The sequence below is a fragment of the Pseudophryne corroboree genome, chromosome 6 (assembly GCF_028390025.1).
Source record: "Pseudophryne corroboree isolate aPseCor3 chromosome 6, aPseCor3.hap2, whole genome shotgun sequence".
In the NCBI taxonomy this organism is placed as follows: domain Eukaryota; kingdom Metazoa; phylum Chordata; class Amphibia; order Anura; family Myobatrachidae; genus Pseudophryne; species Pseudophryne corroboree.
The window spans coordinates 264,340,171-264,354,835 of NC_086449.1; the positions used below are offsets into that span (position 1 = coordinate 264,340,171).

Here is a 14,665-nt window from a genome sequence, read left to right on the forward strand (position 1 = left end):
CGCGAGCAACCGCAATGGCAACGGATGAACCCCAGAACCCGCAGAGGTGAGAGACCGGTACGTGACAGCTACTCGCCATGTTTAGGATCACAGCGGCTGCATTTGATGTCACGCAGCCACCGCGGCCTTCCCCGCAAATGGTACGGACACACCTGCATTGTCCGGACCCACAAAACGCCACCACAACACCGCCAGCACGCCCCTCGACTGCCTCTGCCTGTCAATCAAGTAAAGGCGATCGCACAAGTGAGATGCCGTCGCATCTCACAGTGTGTGCACGCGCAGTACAGCTGCTGCGCGAGCGCACACTTAACTGGGCTTCAGCCTGTGTACCAGGTCTGCATTAGGCCCTATGACCAGGTCTGAATTAGGCCCTATGTGTAAAAATGTCTTTATTGATTCCCAAACTTTTATCCATCTCCCTTAATAGAAACTTTAATTGTATTAAAAAAAAGTTATCCAATAGATCACAGAGTATACATTTATCAAGCCACATTACAGTCTGTATTTGAGACAGAAGATATATCTTCATGGTATAGTGCAAGAATACTGTATCTTCTTTTACCCTTAGAGAATATTCATGGTTGTATCTGTATATGTCAGACTCCAGTACTAAACACTGTCTCCTATTCCCAGCCACACTCCTGATATGCCTCCCCTCTGACATAAGATGAGTGGAGGACAGCTGCAGGAGATCTATATTTGTCATCCTTCTCACTGCTGGCAAATCAGTATTTCTGGACACACTCGAAAAATATCTAAAATTACTCTGGCGCTTTCATGCTTCTCTCCCAGAAGCTGAGCCTAGAGCCTCCTGTATGTGGCTGTCTTACACAGTTATAGGAACCCAAATGACCAGGTAATTGTGTGCATGACTATTTTATCTTTGTATAACATTTAAGAACTTCACACTGTAGATGTAATGTATTTTTGTATTATAAAAGCGCATACTCTGCAGTATGGGACTTAAGGCCCAAATAATACACATCTAATATTCTTTTTACACTTTTTGGGGGTCAAACTTTTCTGTCTATGTGTTGTTGAACTGCAATTCCCAGCTTGTTGCAGCTTGCAGGTAGGTGACAGAAAGCCAGAGGCTGCTTACTCTGGCTTGAAAGGAATACTTCTATTGTTACATGTCATTGTCATGTATACAGTGTTATACAGGTTGAGTATCTCATATCCAATATTCCGAAATACGGAATATTCCGAAATACAGACTTTTTTGAGTGAGAGTGAAATAGTGAAACCTTTCTTTTTTGATGGCTCAATGTACACAAACTTTGTTTAATACACAAAGTTATTAAAATTTTTGTATTAAATGACCTTCAGGCTGTGTGTATAAGGTGTGTATGAAACATAATTGAATTGCGTGAATGTAGACACACTTTGTTTAATGCAGAAGTTATAAAAAATATTGGCTAAAATTGACTTCAGGCTGTGTGTATAAGGTGTATATGTAACATGGGTTCACTACGGCTGGCCGGCGGTCGGGCTCCCGGCGACCAGCATCCCGGCGCCGGGAGCCCGACCGCCGGCTTACCGACAGCTTGGCGAGCGCAAATGAGCCCCTTGCGGGCTCGCTGCGCTCGCCACGCTACGGGCACGGTGGCGCGCTACGCGCGCCACACTATTTTATTCTCCCTCTATGGGGGTCGTGGACCCCCACGAGGGAAAATAATTGTCGGTATGCCGGCTGTCGGGCTCCCGGCGCCGGTATACTGAGCGCCGGGAGCCCGACCGCCGGCAAACAGAAGACCACCCATGTAACATAAATGCATTCTGTGCTTAGACTTAGGTCCCATCGCCATGACATCTCATTATGGTATGCAATTATTCCAAAATACGGAAAAATCCGATATCCAAAATTCCTCTGGTCCCAAGCATTTTGGATAGGGGATACTCAACCTGTATATATTTTTTTCCTGTAGACATTGTTTTCACGTAACTTGCTACAGGAATTAGAGCTGAGCTGAGAGCTATGTGATATTTGAAAATATTATGGATAAAGGAGATGGAAGATAAATGGGTGATTAGAGCAGTTGTTTATGCCACTCTACTGATCTCAGGGCTGTAAATGGTCTAGTAAGCTTTCTGGAAGGGGAGAGCCACAGGGTTCTACTCACCAACGGTGAACAGGTCAGTTATACATACAGGAACAGTGATTTCTGCATTTCTTAAGTATCAGACCCAGTCACCATTGCAACGACACAGTAGATGTAATGGATGTTTCCTGTGTACAGCATAATCCCTATGTACTCCGTAGTCCAGTGCAATAGTATGGCAGTGACAATTAATCAGCCTCCATGTGAGATGACCCCAGTAACAAGATGCAGGAATTGGCAGCACAATGGGATATTATTTTCCCATGTTTCAGTGATATTATTTTCCCATGTTTTAGTGATATTATTTTCCCATGTTTCAGTGATATTATTTTCCCAAGTTTCAGTGATATTATTTTACCCTTGTCAGGAATCATAAAGTGCAAATAAAAACTCACACGAAAACACCAAAGACCCATCATCAACTGAATGAGGCCATTTGTGTAACCCGTTGTTAGACATTTTGCCTTACTAGCAATGGAATAGGTATAGAATTATGGTTATATCCCACCCCAGTTAGGAGATAGTGACAGCTCCAAATGCATACAGTACCTCAATTATGTTTATGTAAATACTTTGAAACTTAGGGGATCTCGAGAAGCAGTGGTGTCCAAGCACCCCTGGCAAGTAAGAGACTGGCACCCCTTATTCACATTTACACAGTAGTGCCTCTTACACATTATGACACACAGTACTAGTGCCCCTTACACATTATACCCACACAGTAATAGTGCCCCTTACACATTATGCCCATGCAGTAGTAGTACCCTTACACATTGTAGTGTCCCTTGCACATTATTCCCACAGTAGTAGTGTCCCTTACACATTATGCCCACGCAGTAGTAGTACCCCTTACACCTTATACTCACACACTAGTAGATCCCCTTACACATTATGCCCACACAGTAGTAATACCAGTCTGACCAATGGGGTGGTTCCTCAGCAGGACACTGTGGACGGGAGCCTGGACTCTGGGGAGACGTCATGGTGTCATGATGTCTCTCCTGCAGACATTGCTGGAGCCGGGGGTGGCAGAGCATAGGAGAGTCACTGTCTGGGCTGCAATGTATATTAATAGCACTCCACCCAGCAGAGAGACAGACGCACCGCTACTAATATGTATCCAGCAGGCGCTAGTTATGGCCTTGGACAGAACTACTATGTGATTCTACCCCCTGGCCTGGGTGGCACTACTGGGCGGCGGCCCCTCAGCCAACCCCATTGGTGAGTGTCATCCTGGCCGAGGGGTATATACGCAACTGTCAAGACGTTCTTGAAATTTCACTTTTTTCTTTAGTGGCCAGATTCACCTTGTCTTTATTTCTCCTTAGCAGCCACACAAATTATCAGTGCTATTCTACTATCCAGAATTATAAGCAGCTTACCATGCAGTTACTCTGATTGGAGCAAGTGGACTTGTGGAGATTGGTCTCAAATGTATTTAGGAGAATTTGTTTTTAAACTTTATTATCCCTGATGGAAGTGAACTAATATATCACTGAAACAATGGAATATAAGAGTTTCTTTGTCATATTTTCCAACTTCCTGAGTGCTGCCAATTCCTGTATCCTGTTATTGGGGGTCATCCCAAATATTGAGTTACACTGAACAGGTAATTGTTTAATGTATGCCCTTTGCTCGCTTATTTACACTACTAGATTTATTAATGTGTGATTGATTACAGAAAACAACAAATTAAATGAATTTCTGTCTTTTTCTTGAAACAATTTTTGACAATGAATTATCACCATACACATAACAATTGATGAAGTCAGTAAAGAGACTGATAGAATGGAGGAATCTGAAGGTGACATACCAGATGAGGGTGACTCATCTATAGGTAAAGCAGCAGAACAGCTCCAGTCTATACCAGAGGACAATGAACCAGAGCAGGAGGGCTTGACTATTTATCACACTGATTTGTATGATTCACAGGGAAGATTAGGAATCTTTTCTGAAAAATTAAAGGATGAACAAGAAGAGGAACCACATGAATCAGCCAATGAAACACAGTCTCCTGATTCAGATCAGGTACTCTCAGATTTACAAAAAGAAGTTGATGAAATGACAAAGGTATATGGATTGTCTGAAGATAAAGATTCAGAGGTGTTTTCATTTTTAACAACACAATCATTGCAACACACCCCTAGAAATCAAAAAGATACAGACACAGAGAAAACCTTGCAATTTCCAAAACAAGATACAATTATTAAATCTATGGAACAGAACAATTCTGAAAGAGACAAACAAGTTACTGAACCCAAAAAAGTAAGTGATCTTACAACTAAAGGTGGCCATTCTGAGCATGTGGACAAACAACCACAGAATAAAAGAAAACAGGAAGTCCAACATTCCAAACAATCAGTTGGACACTGTAAAGATCTAGAAGAAAATCCAGAGCAGGAAAGAAAACACCTAGAACAAGTTGAAAGTCATGTACATAAAGATAAATGTACAGAACACACAGAGGTTCAACAAGAAAACATAGGACAACTTGATACCATTGGAGATGCAATATCAAATGCTAGTAAAACAGAAGCTAGAGATGAGTCACACATAGATTCCAATAATCAGGGAAATGAGGAGATTGAGGAAGCACCAGACATTTTCTGTCTTTCATGCAAAACTCCTATCAGAGCCTTTGAAAAGCTATTTGGCATACACAAAGATCATGACGTCAAACAACTCACTGCTGCTGTAGAAGACATCAAGGTAGGATTAGACAGAATAATAATATAATACTCCAGTATAATTGTCTGTGCACAGGCCAATGTATGCATAGATTCGGTAATGGCTTTGGTTCTGGATACCTCAGAATTCTTGGAATTTTTTTGAGCACCTATGAATCCAGATTTGACATGAAATTTTAGTGCCTAACACATTTTCTGCAGCAGGGTACACTGGGTTCCACAGGGAAAACATTGGGTGTAGAGTGGATCTTGATCCAGAGGCACCAACAGGCTAAAGCTTTAGGCTGTCCCAGGATGCATTGGGGCCTCCTCTGTAAGCCCGCCTCCAGGCACTGTGAGCTCAGTTTTTCAGTTGGGGCTGCAGCAGCAGGTCACCAGAACAAGAGGGCTGCACCTGGCAGCCCTGAAAAAGCTTTTTCTGACAGAAAATGTCTTCAAAACTGTGCTGTCAGCGCTGTATGTCAATGGTAGTTAAGAAAAAGTGTGGCGATTACAGAATATATTGTAGAGTATTCTGATGTATACCTCCGGTCTAGGGCCACGCTGTGTTATATATATATATATATATATACCCATCCACAGTATGCCGGCACTCAGTGTGTAAGTCTCCAGCTGCTCCGGTGCCTCTCAAACAAATAAACATCCAGCACAGAAAGATGGCACTCAGAGACTATTTTGAAATGGTGAAAAAAGATAACTGTATTGAGATGTTACAGCATCTAACGTTTTCGGAGCGGTTGCCCCGTCCTCAAGATAACATGTTATCTTGAGGACGGGGCAACCGCTCCGAAAACGTTAGATGCTGTAACATCTCAATACAGTTATCTTTTTTCACCATTTCAAAATAGTCTCTGAGTGCCATCTTTCTGTGCTGGATATATATATATATATATATATATATATATATATATATATATATATAATTTAGTTCAGTGCAGTTTTATTGTAATATAATAATTATCTGCATTGCTAATGTGACTGTATGTGCCTGTACCTGCTGTGAGGGTTCACTTTCAGTGTTCCCCAGAGATCTATCACTATATTCTGCACCCAAAGGGACTAGGTGCATCAGGGTCGTTTATATAGTGCGTCACAGTATTTACCTATTACGTGTATTCTACTGTGTACTCAGTCACATAATACCGGATTTAGTCACATGCTATCGGATTTATTCGCAGGTATTATACTCTGTCTGGCTCCATTGTACTAAACCGCTCTGTGTTGCATTTGTGTACAGTGTCTAACAGAAAGGGCAGTAAGTCTGTGGACGCACCTGCATCATGCAGAGCATGCGCCAAGGATTTACCAAAGGGGGAAGCTGTGTATGATGGTCTGTGTGCTATGTGCAGTACACCCCCTAGTCAGTCCGCGGCTCCTGTAACCAATCAAAAGCCACCCTGGGCCGCTTTCTCAAACCTACTGGGTACACTAGTGAAATGCCTAATGCCCCCTATGGGACCACCTGTACCATTACATCCTCAAATAGTCCCTATGGTCAATCCGCCTTGGGCGGACAACCTGTCTAACCAGTTGCAGCAGTTGACTCATTCCTTGATCAAACAAAAATATACCCTAGTTCAATCCCATGTCTCTGGGTCATCTAAGCGGGCCGCTTCCTCCTCACAATCCATAAATCTGTCAGATGTTTCATCTGAAGAGGAGGGGGAACATACTGTCCTGTCAGACACTGAATCAGGTGTTTCTGACGAGGATTCTACATTGCAAGTTGACGTCCCTGCTCTAGTGGTTGCTATTAAGCAAATCATACAAATCACTGATGATGAGGATTCCACTACAGTCACCAAGAAACTGACATGTTTAAATGGCTAAATGCCTAAAAATCTATTACAGCAGGTTGTGAGTTCCCTCCTGGATACAGGAGTGGTAGTGCCGGTGCCTTTGTCCCAAAGGGGCTGTGGTTACTACTCGACCCTGTTTCTAGTCCCAAAACCAAATGGGTCATTCCGGCCTATACTCAACCTCAAATCACTAAACAAGTTTGTGAAAGTGTCCAAGTTCCGCATGGAGACGCTGCACTCAATTGTGCTGGCAATGGAACCCGGAGACTATATGGTATCCCTGGATGTTCAGGATGCGTACCTGCATATACCTATTACCAAGTCACATCAGCAGTATCTGCGGTTTGCTATTGGCAACCTACACTATCAGGTCCAGGCTCTGCCATTTGGACTGGTTACAGCTCCTCGGATCTTCACCAAAGTCATGGCTGTAATGACGGCACATCTTCCGTCGGCAATGAGTCAGGCTCCTGCCATATCTAGATGACTTGCTTATCCTGGCAAACTCCCACGATGTCCTCCTCAGTCATCTACAACTGACGGTAAGCTTCCTACAAGCCCATGGGTGGCTCATCAATTGGAAGAAATCCTCTCTGGTCCCAGCTCAGAGCATGGTGCACCTAGGGGCACTCCTGGACACACACAGTCACCGTCTGTTCCTATCTCCGCAGAAAGTCCTGAAGCTTCAGGACAGAATAAGATGCTTCCTCTGTCGCCCTGGAGTGTCGATACACTCTGCGATGCAAGTACTTGGCCTGAGGGTGTCGGCATTCAACATGGTAGAGTACGCTCAATTTCATTCCCGCCCTCTGCAGAGGTTAATCCTTTCCAAGTGGCATGACCTACCTCATCAGATCAGATCTCACATGATTATCTTGACTCCGGAGGTTCATCAATCGCTGACCTGGTGGCTACAGGACCAGCAATTGAGCATGGGCAGTCCCTTCTGGATCCTCGACTGGGTCCTGCTGATGACAGATGTCAGTCTGCGGGGATGGGGTGCGGTGTTGGAGCAACACTCTTTCCAGGGTCATTGGACCAAGGAGGATTCCCTCCTCCCGATCAACATTCTTTAACTGCGGGCAGTGTTCAATGCGTTAACTCTCGCCTGTTCAAGTACGGTCAGACAACGCCACCAAGGTGGCATACATCAACCATCAAGGTGGCACTCGAAGCCGCATGGCAATGTTGGAAGTTTCAAAAATCCTTCAATGGCCAGAACACCATCTGATAGCAATATTGGCAGTGTTCATTCTGGGTGTTCTCAACTGGGAAGCAGACTTCCTCAGTCGTCAGGATGTACACGCCGATGAGTGGAGTCTTCATACGGAAGTCTTTCAACTCATAATGGACACGTGGGGCCTACCAGATGTAGACCTGATGGCGTCTCGACACAATCACAAAGTTCCGGTCTTCGGATCAAGGACCAGGGATCCTCAAGCAGCGTGCGTGGATGCACTAGCCATTCCATGGAACTTTCGGCTGCCTTCTGTGTTCCCTCCAGTGTCACCCCTGCCCAGGGTTCTGCGGAAGTTCAAGCAAGAAGGAGGAATACTAATTCTAGTCACTCCGGCATGGCCCAGACGGCATTGGTTCTCAGACCTGCAGGGTCTATCGATAGAGCGGCCTCTTCAACTTCCTCAACGACCAGACCTCCTAGTACAGGGCCCTTGTCTCTATCCAGACTTGGCCAGACTGGCTTTGACGGCGCGGCTCTTGAAGCATCACTCCTGAGAGCCAAAGGTTTCTCTGAGGCGGTCATTCAAACTGTGTTGAAAGCCCGTAAGGCGACATCTGCTCGGATCTATTATAGGGTCTGGAATTCTTTCTTCACCTGGTGTGCTGATAAGAACTATGATGCGTACAGATTCAAAACATCTAGAATCCTGGCTTTCCTGCAAAAAGGCTTGGGTTTTAGACCTTCGGCTGGCCTCCCTCAAGGTTCACATATCTGCCTTGTCCGTGTGGTTTCATAGAAAAATTGCGTCTATACCTGACGTTCATGCATTCACTCAGGGTTTGTTACGGATTCAGCCTCCCTATGTCCATTTTGTGGCTCCAATGGATCTGTCTGTTGTCCTGAATGCCCTGCAAGAGTCTCCATTTGAACCTCTTGAGTCAGTGGACCTTAAAAGGCTAAGATCCTGTTTCTGCTGGCCATTGCCTTTGCTAGAAGGGTGTCGGACTTAGGCGCTTTGACCTGTCGTCCACCCTTTCTAATATTCCATCGTGACCGGGCAGTTCTGAGAACTCGCCCAGGTTACTTACCTAAAGTGGTGTCATCTTTTCACCTTAACCAAGAGATTGTGGTTCCGGCCTTTATCTCTTCTGACTTGTCCCCCAAAGAGCGGTCTTTGGATGTGGTAAGGGCTCTCCGTATATATGTGGAGAGGACTGCCTCTATCTGCAGATCAAATACCCTTTTTGTACTGTTTGGTTTCCACAAATGTGGCTGGCCTGCGAATAAGCAAACCTTGGCCAGATGGATTAGAATGGTGATTGTACAAGCCTATGCGCAGGATGCACTTCCAGCTCCTGCTGCTATTAAAGCCTATTTTGCTTGGTCTGTTGGACCTTCTTGGGCGGCCCGCCGTGGTGCGTCCACAGAACAATTGTGCAAGGTGGCTGCATGGTCCTCAGTGAACACGTTCATTAGGTTCTATACCTTTGATACTTCTGCCTCTCAGGATGCTTCCTTTGGACGCCAGGTTCTCATACCCGCCAAGTCGCGTCCCCTCCCTTGAGGAACTGCTTTAGGACATCCCCAATGTATTTCCTGTGGAACACAGTGTACCCCGCACCAGAAAAGGAGAGTTATGGTAGACTTACCATTGTTAACTCTCTAACTGCGAGGTACACTGGGTTCCGCAGTGCGCCCACCCTGACGCACCTAGCTCCTATGGGTTTGTATGGCATTAGCCGCTGGTCCCTTCTCCTATCGTGAGAATGTGGTTCTATGTGACTAATATCTGCCTTCTCTCTTACCTGCTCCTACATTGGACTGGTTAATGAAACTGAGCTCACAGTGCCTGGAGGTGGGGTTACAGAGGAGGCCCCAATGCATCCTGGACAGCCTAAAGCTTTAGCCTGTTGGTGCCTCTGGATCAAGATCCACTCTATACCCCAATGTATTTCCTGTGGAACCCAGTGTACCTTGCAGAAAGAGAGTTACCAATGGTAAGTCTACCATAACTCTCCTTATATACAATGAGTAGATTACATGGAAAAGTGCTTGGTAGAAAGAGTAAAAGTGTCACTGTAAAGTCAATCATACTGGCAACACTCTGTGATTTTATTACATACTAGCTGGAGTACCCGGCGTTGCCCGGGATTTTAAGAATGTCTGTTTACGAAAATAAATGTAAATATTAAACCACAGTATAAATAACATTGTAGATAGCTAAATACCTGTGCTTCGCTACGGGATGAGGATGGTAAATTAGAATGATAGTTGTTTGTTAATTTACATTGGTTGGAGATCTAGTATATAGGCATATCTTGCTTCCCAGACGCACTTTGAGTAGTGGCCAGAACCCTTTTTGGTCCCCCAAGGGACCCTGCTCTTCCCACTATACAGCTCTCAGTCTGTGGCTTCCTGCTGCCTCGATTCCCCTCCTCACATCATGTCAGTGCCCCTGTGAAATTATCAATTTATTTACAGTTTCTTATATACTGTAGCACAGCACATTATGTATCTCCTGATATACTCTGTGCTGCTGGAGGACCGTGCTACTTCCACTATATAACTCTCAGTGTGTGGATTCGAGCTACCTACATTCCCCTCCTCACATCATGTCACTGCCCCTGTCACATGCAGCTGTGTCATCACTGACATATCATGCATGTCCTGATATAGTCTGTGCTGCTGGCCCACCCCTAGGGGTGCTAGTGGTGTGTTACCCCCCACAGTGTTTGTTCCCAGAGTGTAAGTCATATGTGTACCAACTTTGGTGTAAATTGCTCCAGGCATTCCAGAGTTATGCCATCTGCTGAAAAACTCTGTGCTGCTACCTCACTCCTAGGGGTGCTAGGGGTATCTTATGCCCACAGTGTTTGTTCCCAGCTTGTAAGTCATATGTGTACCAAGTTTGTTGTAAATTGGTCTAGGCATTCTGGAGTTATGCTTTCTCCTGAAATACTCTGTGCTGCTGTCCCACCCCTAGGGGTGTCTGACCCCCACAGTGTTTGTTTCCCAAGTGTAAGTCATATGTGTGCCAAGTTTGTTGTAAATTGGTCTAGCCATTCGGGGGTTATGCTGTCTCTTGAATACTCTGTGCTGCTGCCCCACCCCTAGGGGTGCTAGGGCTGTCTAACCCGGGTGTGGTTCATTTTATCGACAGTGTCTAGGTCGACAATGTTTAGGTCGACCACTATAGGTCGACAGTCACTAGGTCGACATGGATGGAAGGTCGACAGGGTTTCTAAGTCGACATGTGCTAGGTCGACAGGTCTAAAGGTCGACATGAGGAATTTTTTTTTTTGGTGTCGTTTTCTTTGTAAAGTGACCGGGATCCCAAATTAGTGCACTGCGTCGCCTCGCATGGCTCGCTTCGCTCGCCATGCTTCGCGCATGGTGCCTTCGCTTCGCTCGGCACACTTTACCGTTCCAATCGTAGTCCACGTGGATCGTTAAGTATGAAAAAATCCAAAACAAAAAAAAAAGTGAAAAACTCATGTCGACCTTTAGACCTGTCGACCTAGCACATGTCGACCTAGAAACCCTGTCGACCTTCCATCCATGTCGACCTAGTGACTGTCGACCTATAGTGGTCGACCTAAACATTGTCGACCTAGACACTGTCGATCTTCAGACCGGATCCCGTCTAACCCCCACAGAGTTTGTTCCCAGATTGTAAGTCAGATGTGTACCAAGTTTGGTGTAAATTGCTCCTGGCCTTCAACAGGTTCTCTGTCTCCTGAAATACTCTGTGCTGCTGTCCCACCCCTAGGGGTGCTAGGGGTGTCTAACTCCCACAGAGTTTGTTCCCAGATTTAAAAGTCAGATGTGTACCAAGTTTTTTGCAAATTGCTCCAGGCCATCCACAGTTTTGCTGTCTGCTGACATACTCTGTGCTGCTGTCCCACCCCTAGGGGTGCTAGGGGTGTCTGACCCCACAGTATTTGTTTCCCGAGTGTAAGACATATGTGTACCAAGTTTGATGTAAATTGGTGTAGCCAATCGGGACTTAAGCTGTCTCCTGAAATACTCTATGCTTCTGTCCCACCCCTAAGGGTGTCTAATTCCCACAGAGTTTGATCACAGATTGTAAATCAGATGTGTACCAAGTTTGGTGTAAATTGCTCCAGTCCTTCCACAGTTTTGCTTTCTCCTGAAGTACTCTGCTGCTGTCCCACCCCTAGGGGTGCTAGGGGCGTCTAACCCCCACAGAGATTGTTCACAGATTTTAAGTCAGATGTGTACTAAGTTTGGTGTAAATTGCTCCATGCCTTCCACAGTTTTGCTGTCTGCTGACATACTCTGTGCTGCTATCCCACCCCTAGGGGTGCTAGGGGCGTCTTCCTCCCACAGTGTTTGCTGCCAGATTGTAAGGTGTATGTATACCAATTTTTTAGTATATTGCTCCAGCAATTCCGGAGTCATGGTGTCTCCTGATATACTCTGTGCTGCTGTCTCCCCCCCCTAGGGGTGGTAGGGAGTTCAAATTGTTTTAGTTGCCTCCACCATGTTTTAATACGCTTGTCTGTAAAATTTCACGATCTTTGCTTGTAAACTGTGGATTTGTATAGAAAGACAGAAGTACAGACAAATTTTCATTTTTATATATTAGATGTAGAAATATGCTCTTGCATATAAACTTTACCTCAGATGTCCAAAAGATGTTCCAAATTAAGTATTTTAGCTGGGAGAAAAAGGCTCGTGCTCCAACTAAATAGGGAGTATCTCATTTTCTGCTGAATTAAATCTTGGCACAATACACAGCAGGTGCACAAATATGCTCCTTGGCCAGGTTCAGCAAGGAACGTCCTGATTGGTTTGCCTATCTTGTCCTATCAGAAGAAACATACCACCTTGACATGTAAAGACTTCCTTTGCATTTCTGCAAAGTAGACTCATGATTACATAAATTTGTATTGTGCCATTTTGTAATTGAAATAAATGTAAATTGTATCAATGCTTCTCAGTAATTGAGGCTTTATGACTTTTAAAATCTTTAGATTTCAATTTATGAGAATTAATTTGCTATTCTTTAATTTACATCATAGGAAGACATACACAAAAACATGTGCAAGCTGGAGGAGCAGATTGCACAGATGGACAATTTTGCTAGTCACCTGGAAGAGATATTTATCACAGTAGAGGTACAGTAAGTCTTCTAAACGGGTGTGGATCATAGGGTCGACAGTAATTAGGTCAACAGTCATTAGGTCAACCACTATTGGTTGACAGTGACTAGGTCGACACCTGAAATAGGTCAACACCGTCATTGGGTCGACATGAACAAGGTCGACATGGAAGAGGGTTGACATGAGTTTTTTACATTTTGGTGTCGTTTTCTTTGTAAAGTGACGGGAACCCCAATTAGTGCACCGTATCCCCCCACATGGCTTGCTTCGCTCGCCATTCTTTGGGTTACTATTCCCCATTGTAGTCCACGTGGATCATAAAGTATGAAACAGCTAAAAAAAATGTGAAAAACTTATGTCGACCTTTTTCCATGTCAGCCTTGTCCATGTCGACCTAGTGACCATGTCGACATATAGGCCATGCTGGCCTAATGCATGTCGACCAATAGTGGTCAACTTAATGAGTGTTGACCTAAGTGCCGTCGACCTAAAGACCGGATCCCTTCTAAGCAGAGTTAACGAGAATGTTCAGCTGGTAAACTTACTACATATATTACTTATTCTAACTTCTAGGAGAACTTTGGGAGACAAGAGCAGAACATTGAGATGCATTACACAGAAGTGATGGACACAATCGCGTCCACACATGAAGAAAAACTACAGGCTCTCGGAGAGGAAAAGAAACTGAAACTGGAATCATTATTTGAGCAATTAGTTGATTGTGGGAAAAGTCTTGACACCTCTAAAGATCTGATGGAGAAAATACAGGAGTTATTTAAAGGGAAGGACAAAGTGAAATTCGTGAAAGTAAGATTTATATACTGCGCTATTGTTATACAATGTAGTTTTGTACGCAGGCAGTCCTTGGTTGATAGTTTAATATCTCTTCAAAGTGACCTTGATTATTTGTAGGTTAACTGTTGTTGCTTAAGAAATATTTTATTTGTTAATGTAAATTCAGATGCAACAGTTAAATGACGAGTTTGCCGTTTACTGTGTATCACTATATCATGTTGATCATGTAATTCTTTTTTTGCTCTTTTTTGCAGACTGCACTTGAAACAACCAGTAGGTATGAACTTCTGATTTATTTCTGAATATACATTGATATAGTTTAGAAATTAAACTATTTTAATAGCCTATCATATCTATAATTTTTCCACAGTAGGGTAGTCATGATAGGAAGAAGATCTATAGATCTTATTGAATCCCCATGACTACTGTGTCGGTCCTGCAGCGTGCCGATGATCTCGCCTGTGACCTGAATCTTATTCACAGGCAGATATCTACCTGTGAGTAAGGATCATATTTCTGTCAGAATCATTAACAGTGTCCAATGTTCCATTATATAGGAGGCAGGGAAGACAGGCAGGCCGGCTCCCATACATACAGGAGGATATGTGCACCTTCAGTTGCATCCTCCTTTATTTAAAATACACATTTCTCAGTAATGTCATTCCTGATATTTAATCCAACAACCTCACACATTGCAGTCAGACATGGCACTATTTGCTCCTACATAGTAAGCCTGGTAATTCTAACAACATGAAACTACTTGTAAATGTCAGTATAAAACCAAGGCAGCTAAGCTCTGTGTGGAGTGCCCCCAAACATCCAATGCCCTGCAGCCATACACTACATAAATCTGCTTAGCTGCAATGGTTTTATACTAACCATTACAAATAGCATAAGGTATGTAGTTGGCATCCCGGCGCTTAGGATGCCGGCGGACGGGAGACCAGCGCCAGAATACAGACACCTACAAGAA

The 14,665-nt window shown here is 44.2% G+C and overlaps 1 protein-coding gene across 6 annotated transcripts in view; it reads left to right on the forward strand.

Annotated features, from left to right (window-relative positions):
- Positions 1–732: 732 nt before the first annotated feature.
- Positions 733–14,665, forward strand: part of FSD2 (fibronectin type III and SPRY domain containing 2) — a 116,158-nt gene continuing 102,225 nt past the window's right edge. For 2 of the 6 annotated variants that reach the window (XM_063925975.1, XM_063925977.1), the window contains exons 1-5: positions 733–859; positions 3,878–4,814; positions 12,817–12,912; positions 13,471–13,704; positions 13,947–13,969. In XM_063925975.1, the coding sequence (XP_063782045.1) occupies positions 819–859; positions 3,878–4,814; positions 12,817–12,912; positions 13,471–13,704; positions 13,947–13,969 (1,331 nt within the window). In that variant the 5' untranslated portion in view covers positions 733–818. Of the gene's footprint in view, positions 860–3,873; positions 4,815–12,816; positions 12,913–13,470; positions 13,705–13,946; positions 13,970–14,665 lie in introns of all 6 variants that reach the window. The other 4 variants (XM_063925979.1, XM_063925978.1, XM_063925976.1 and 1 more) reach the window with 4 other exon arrangements.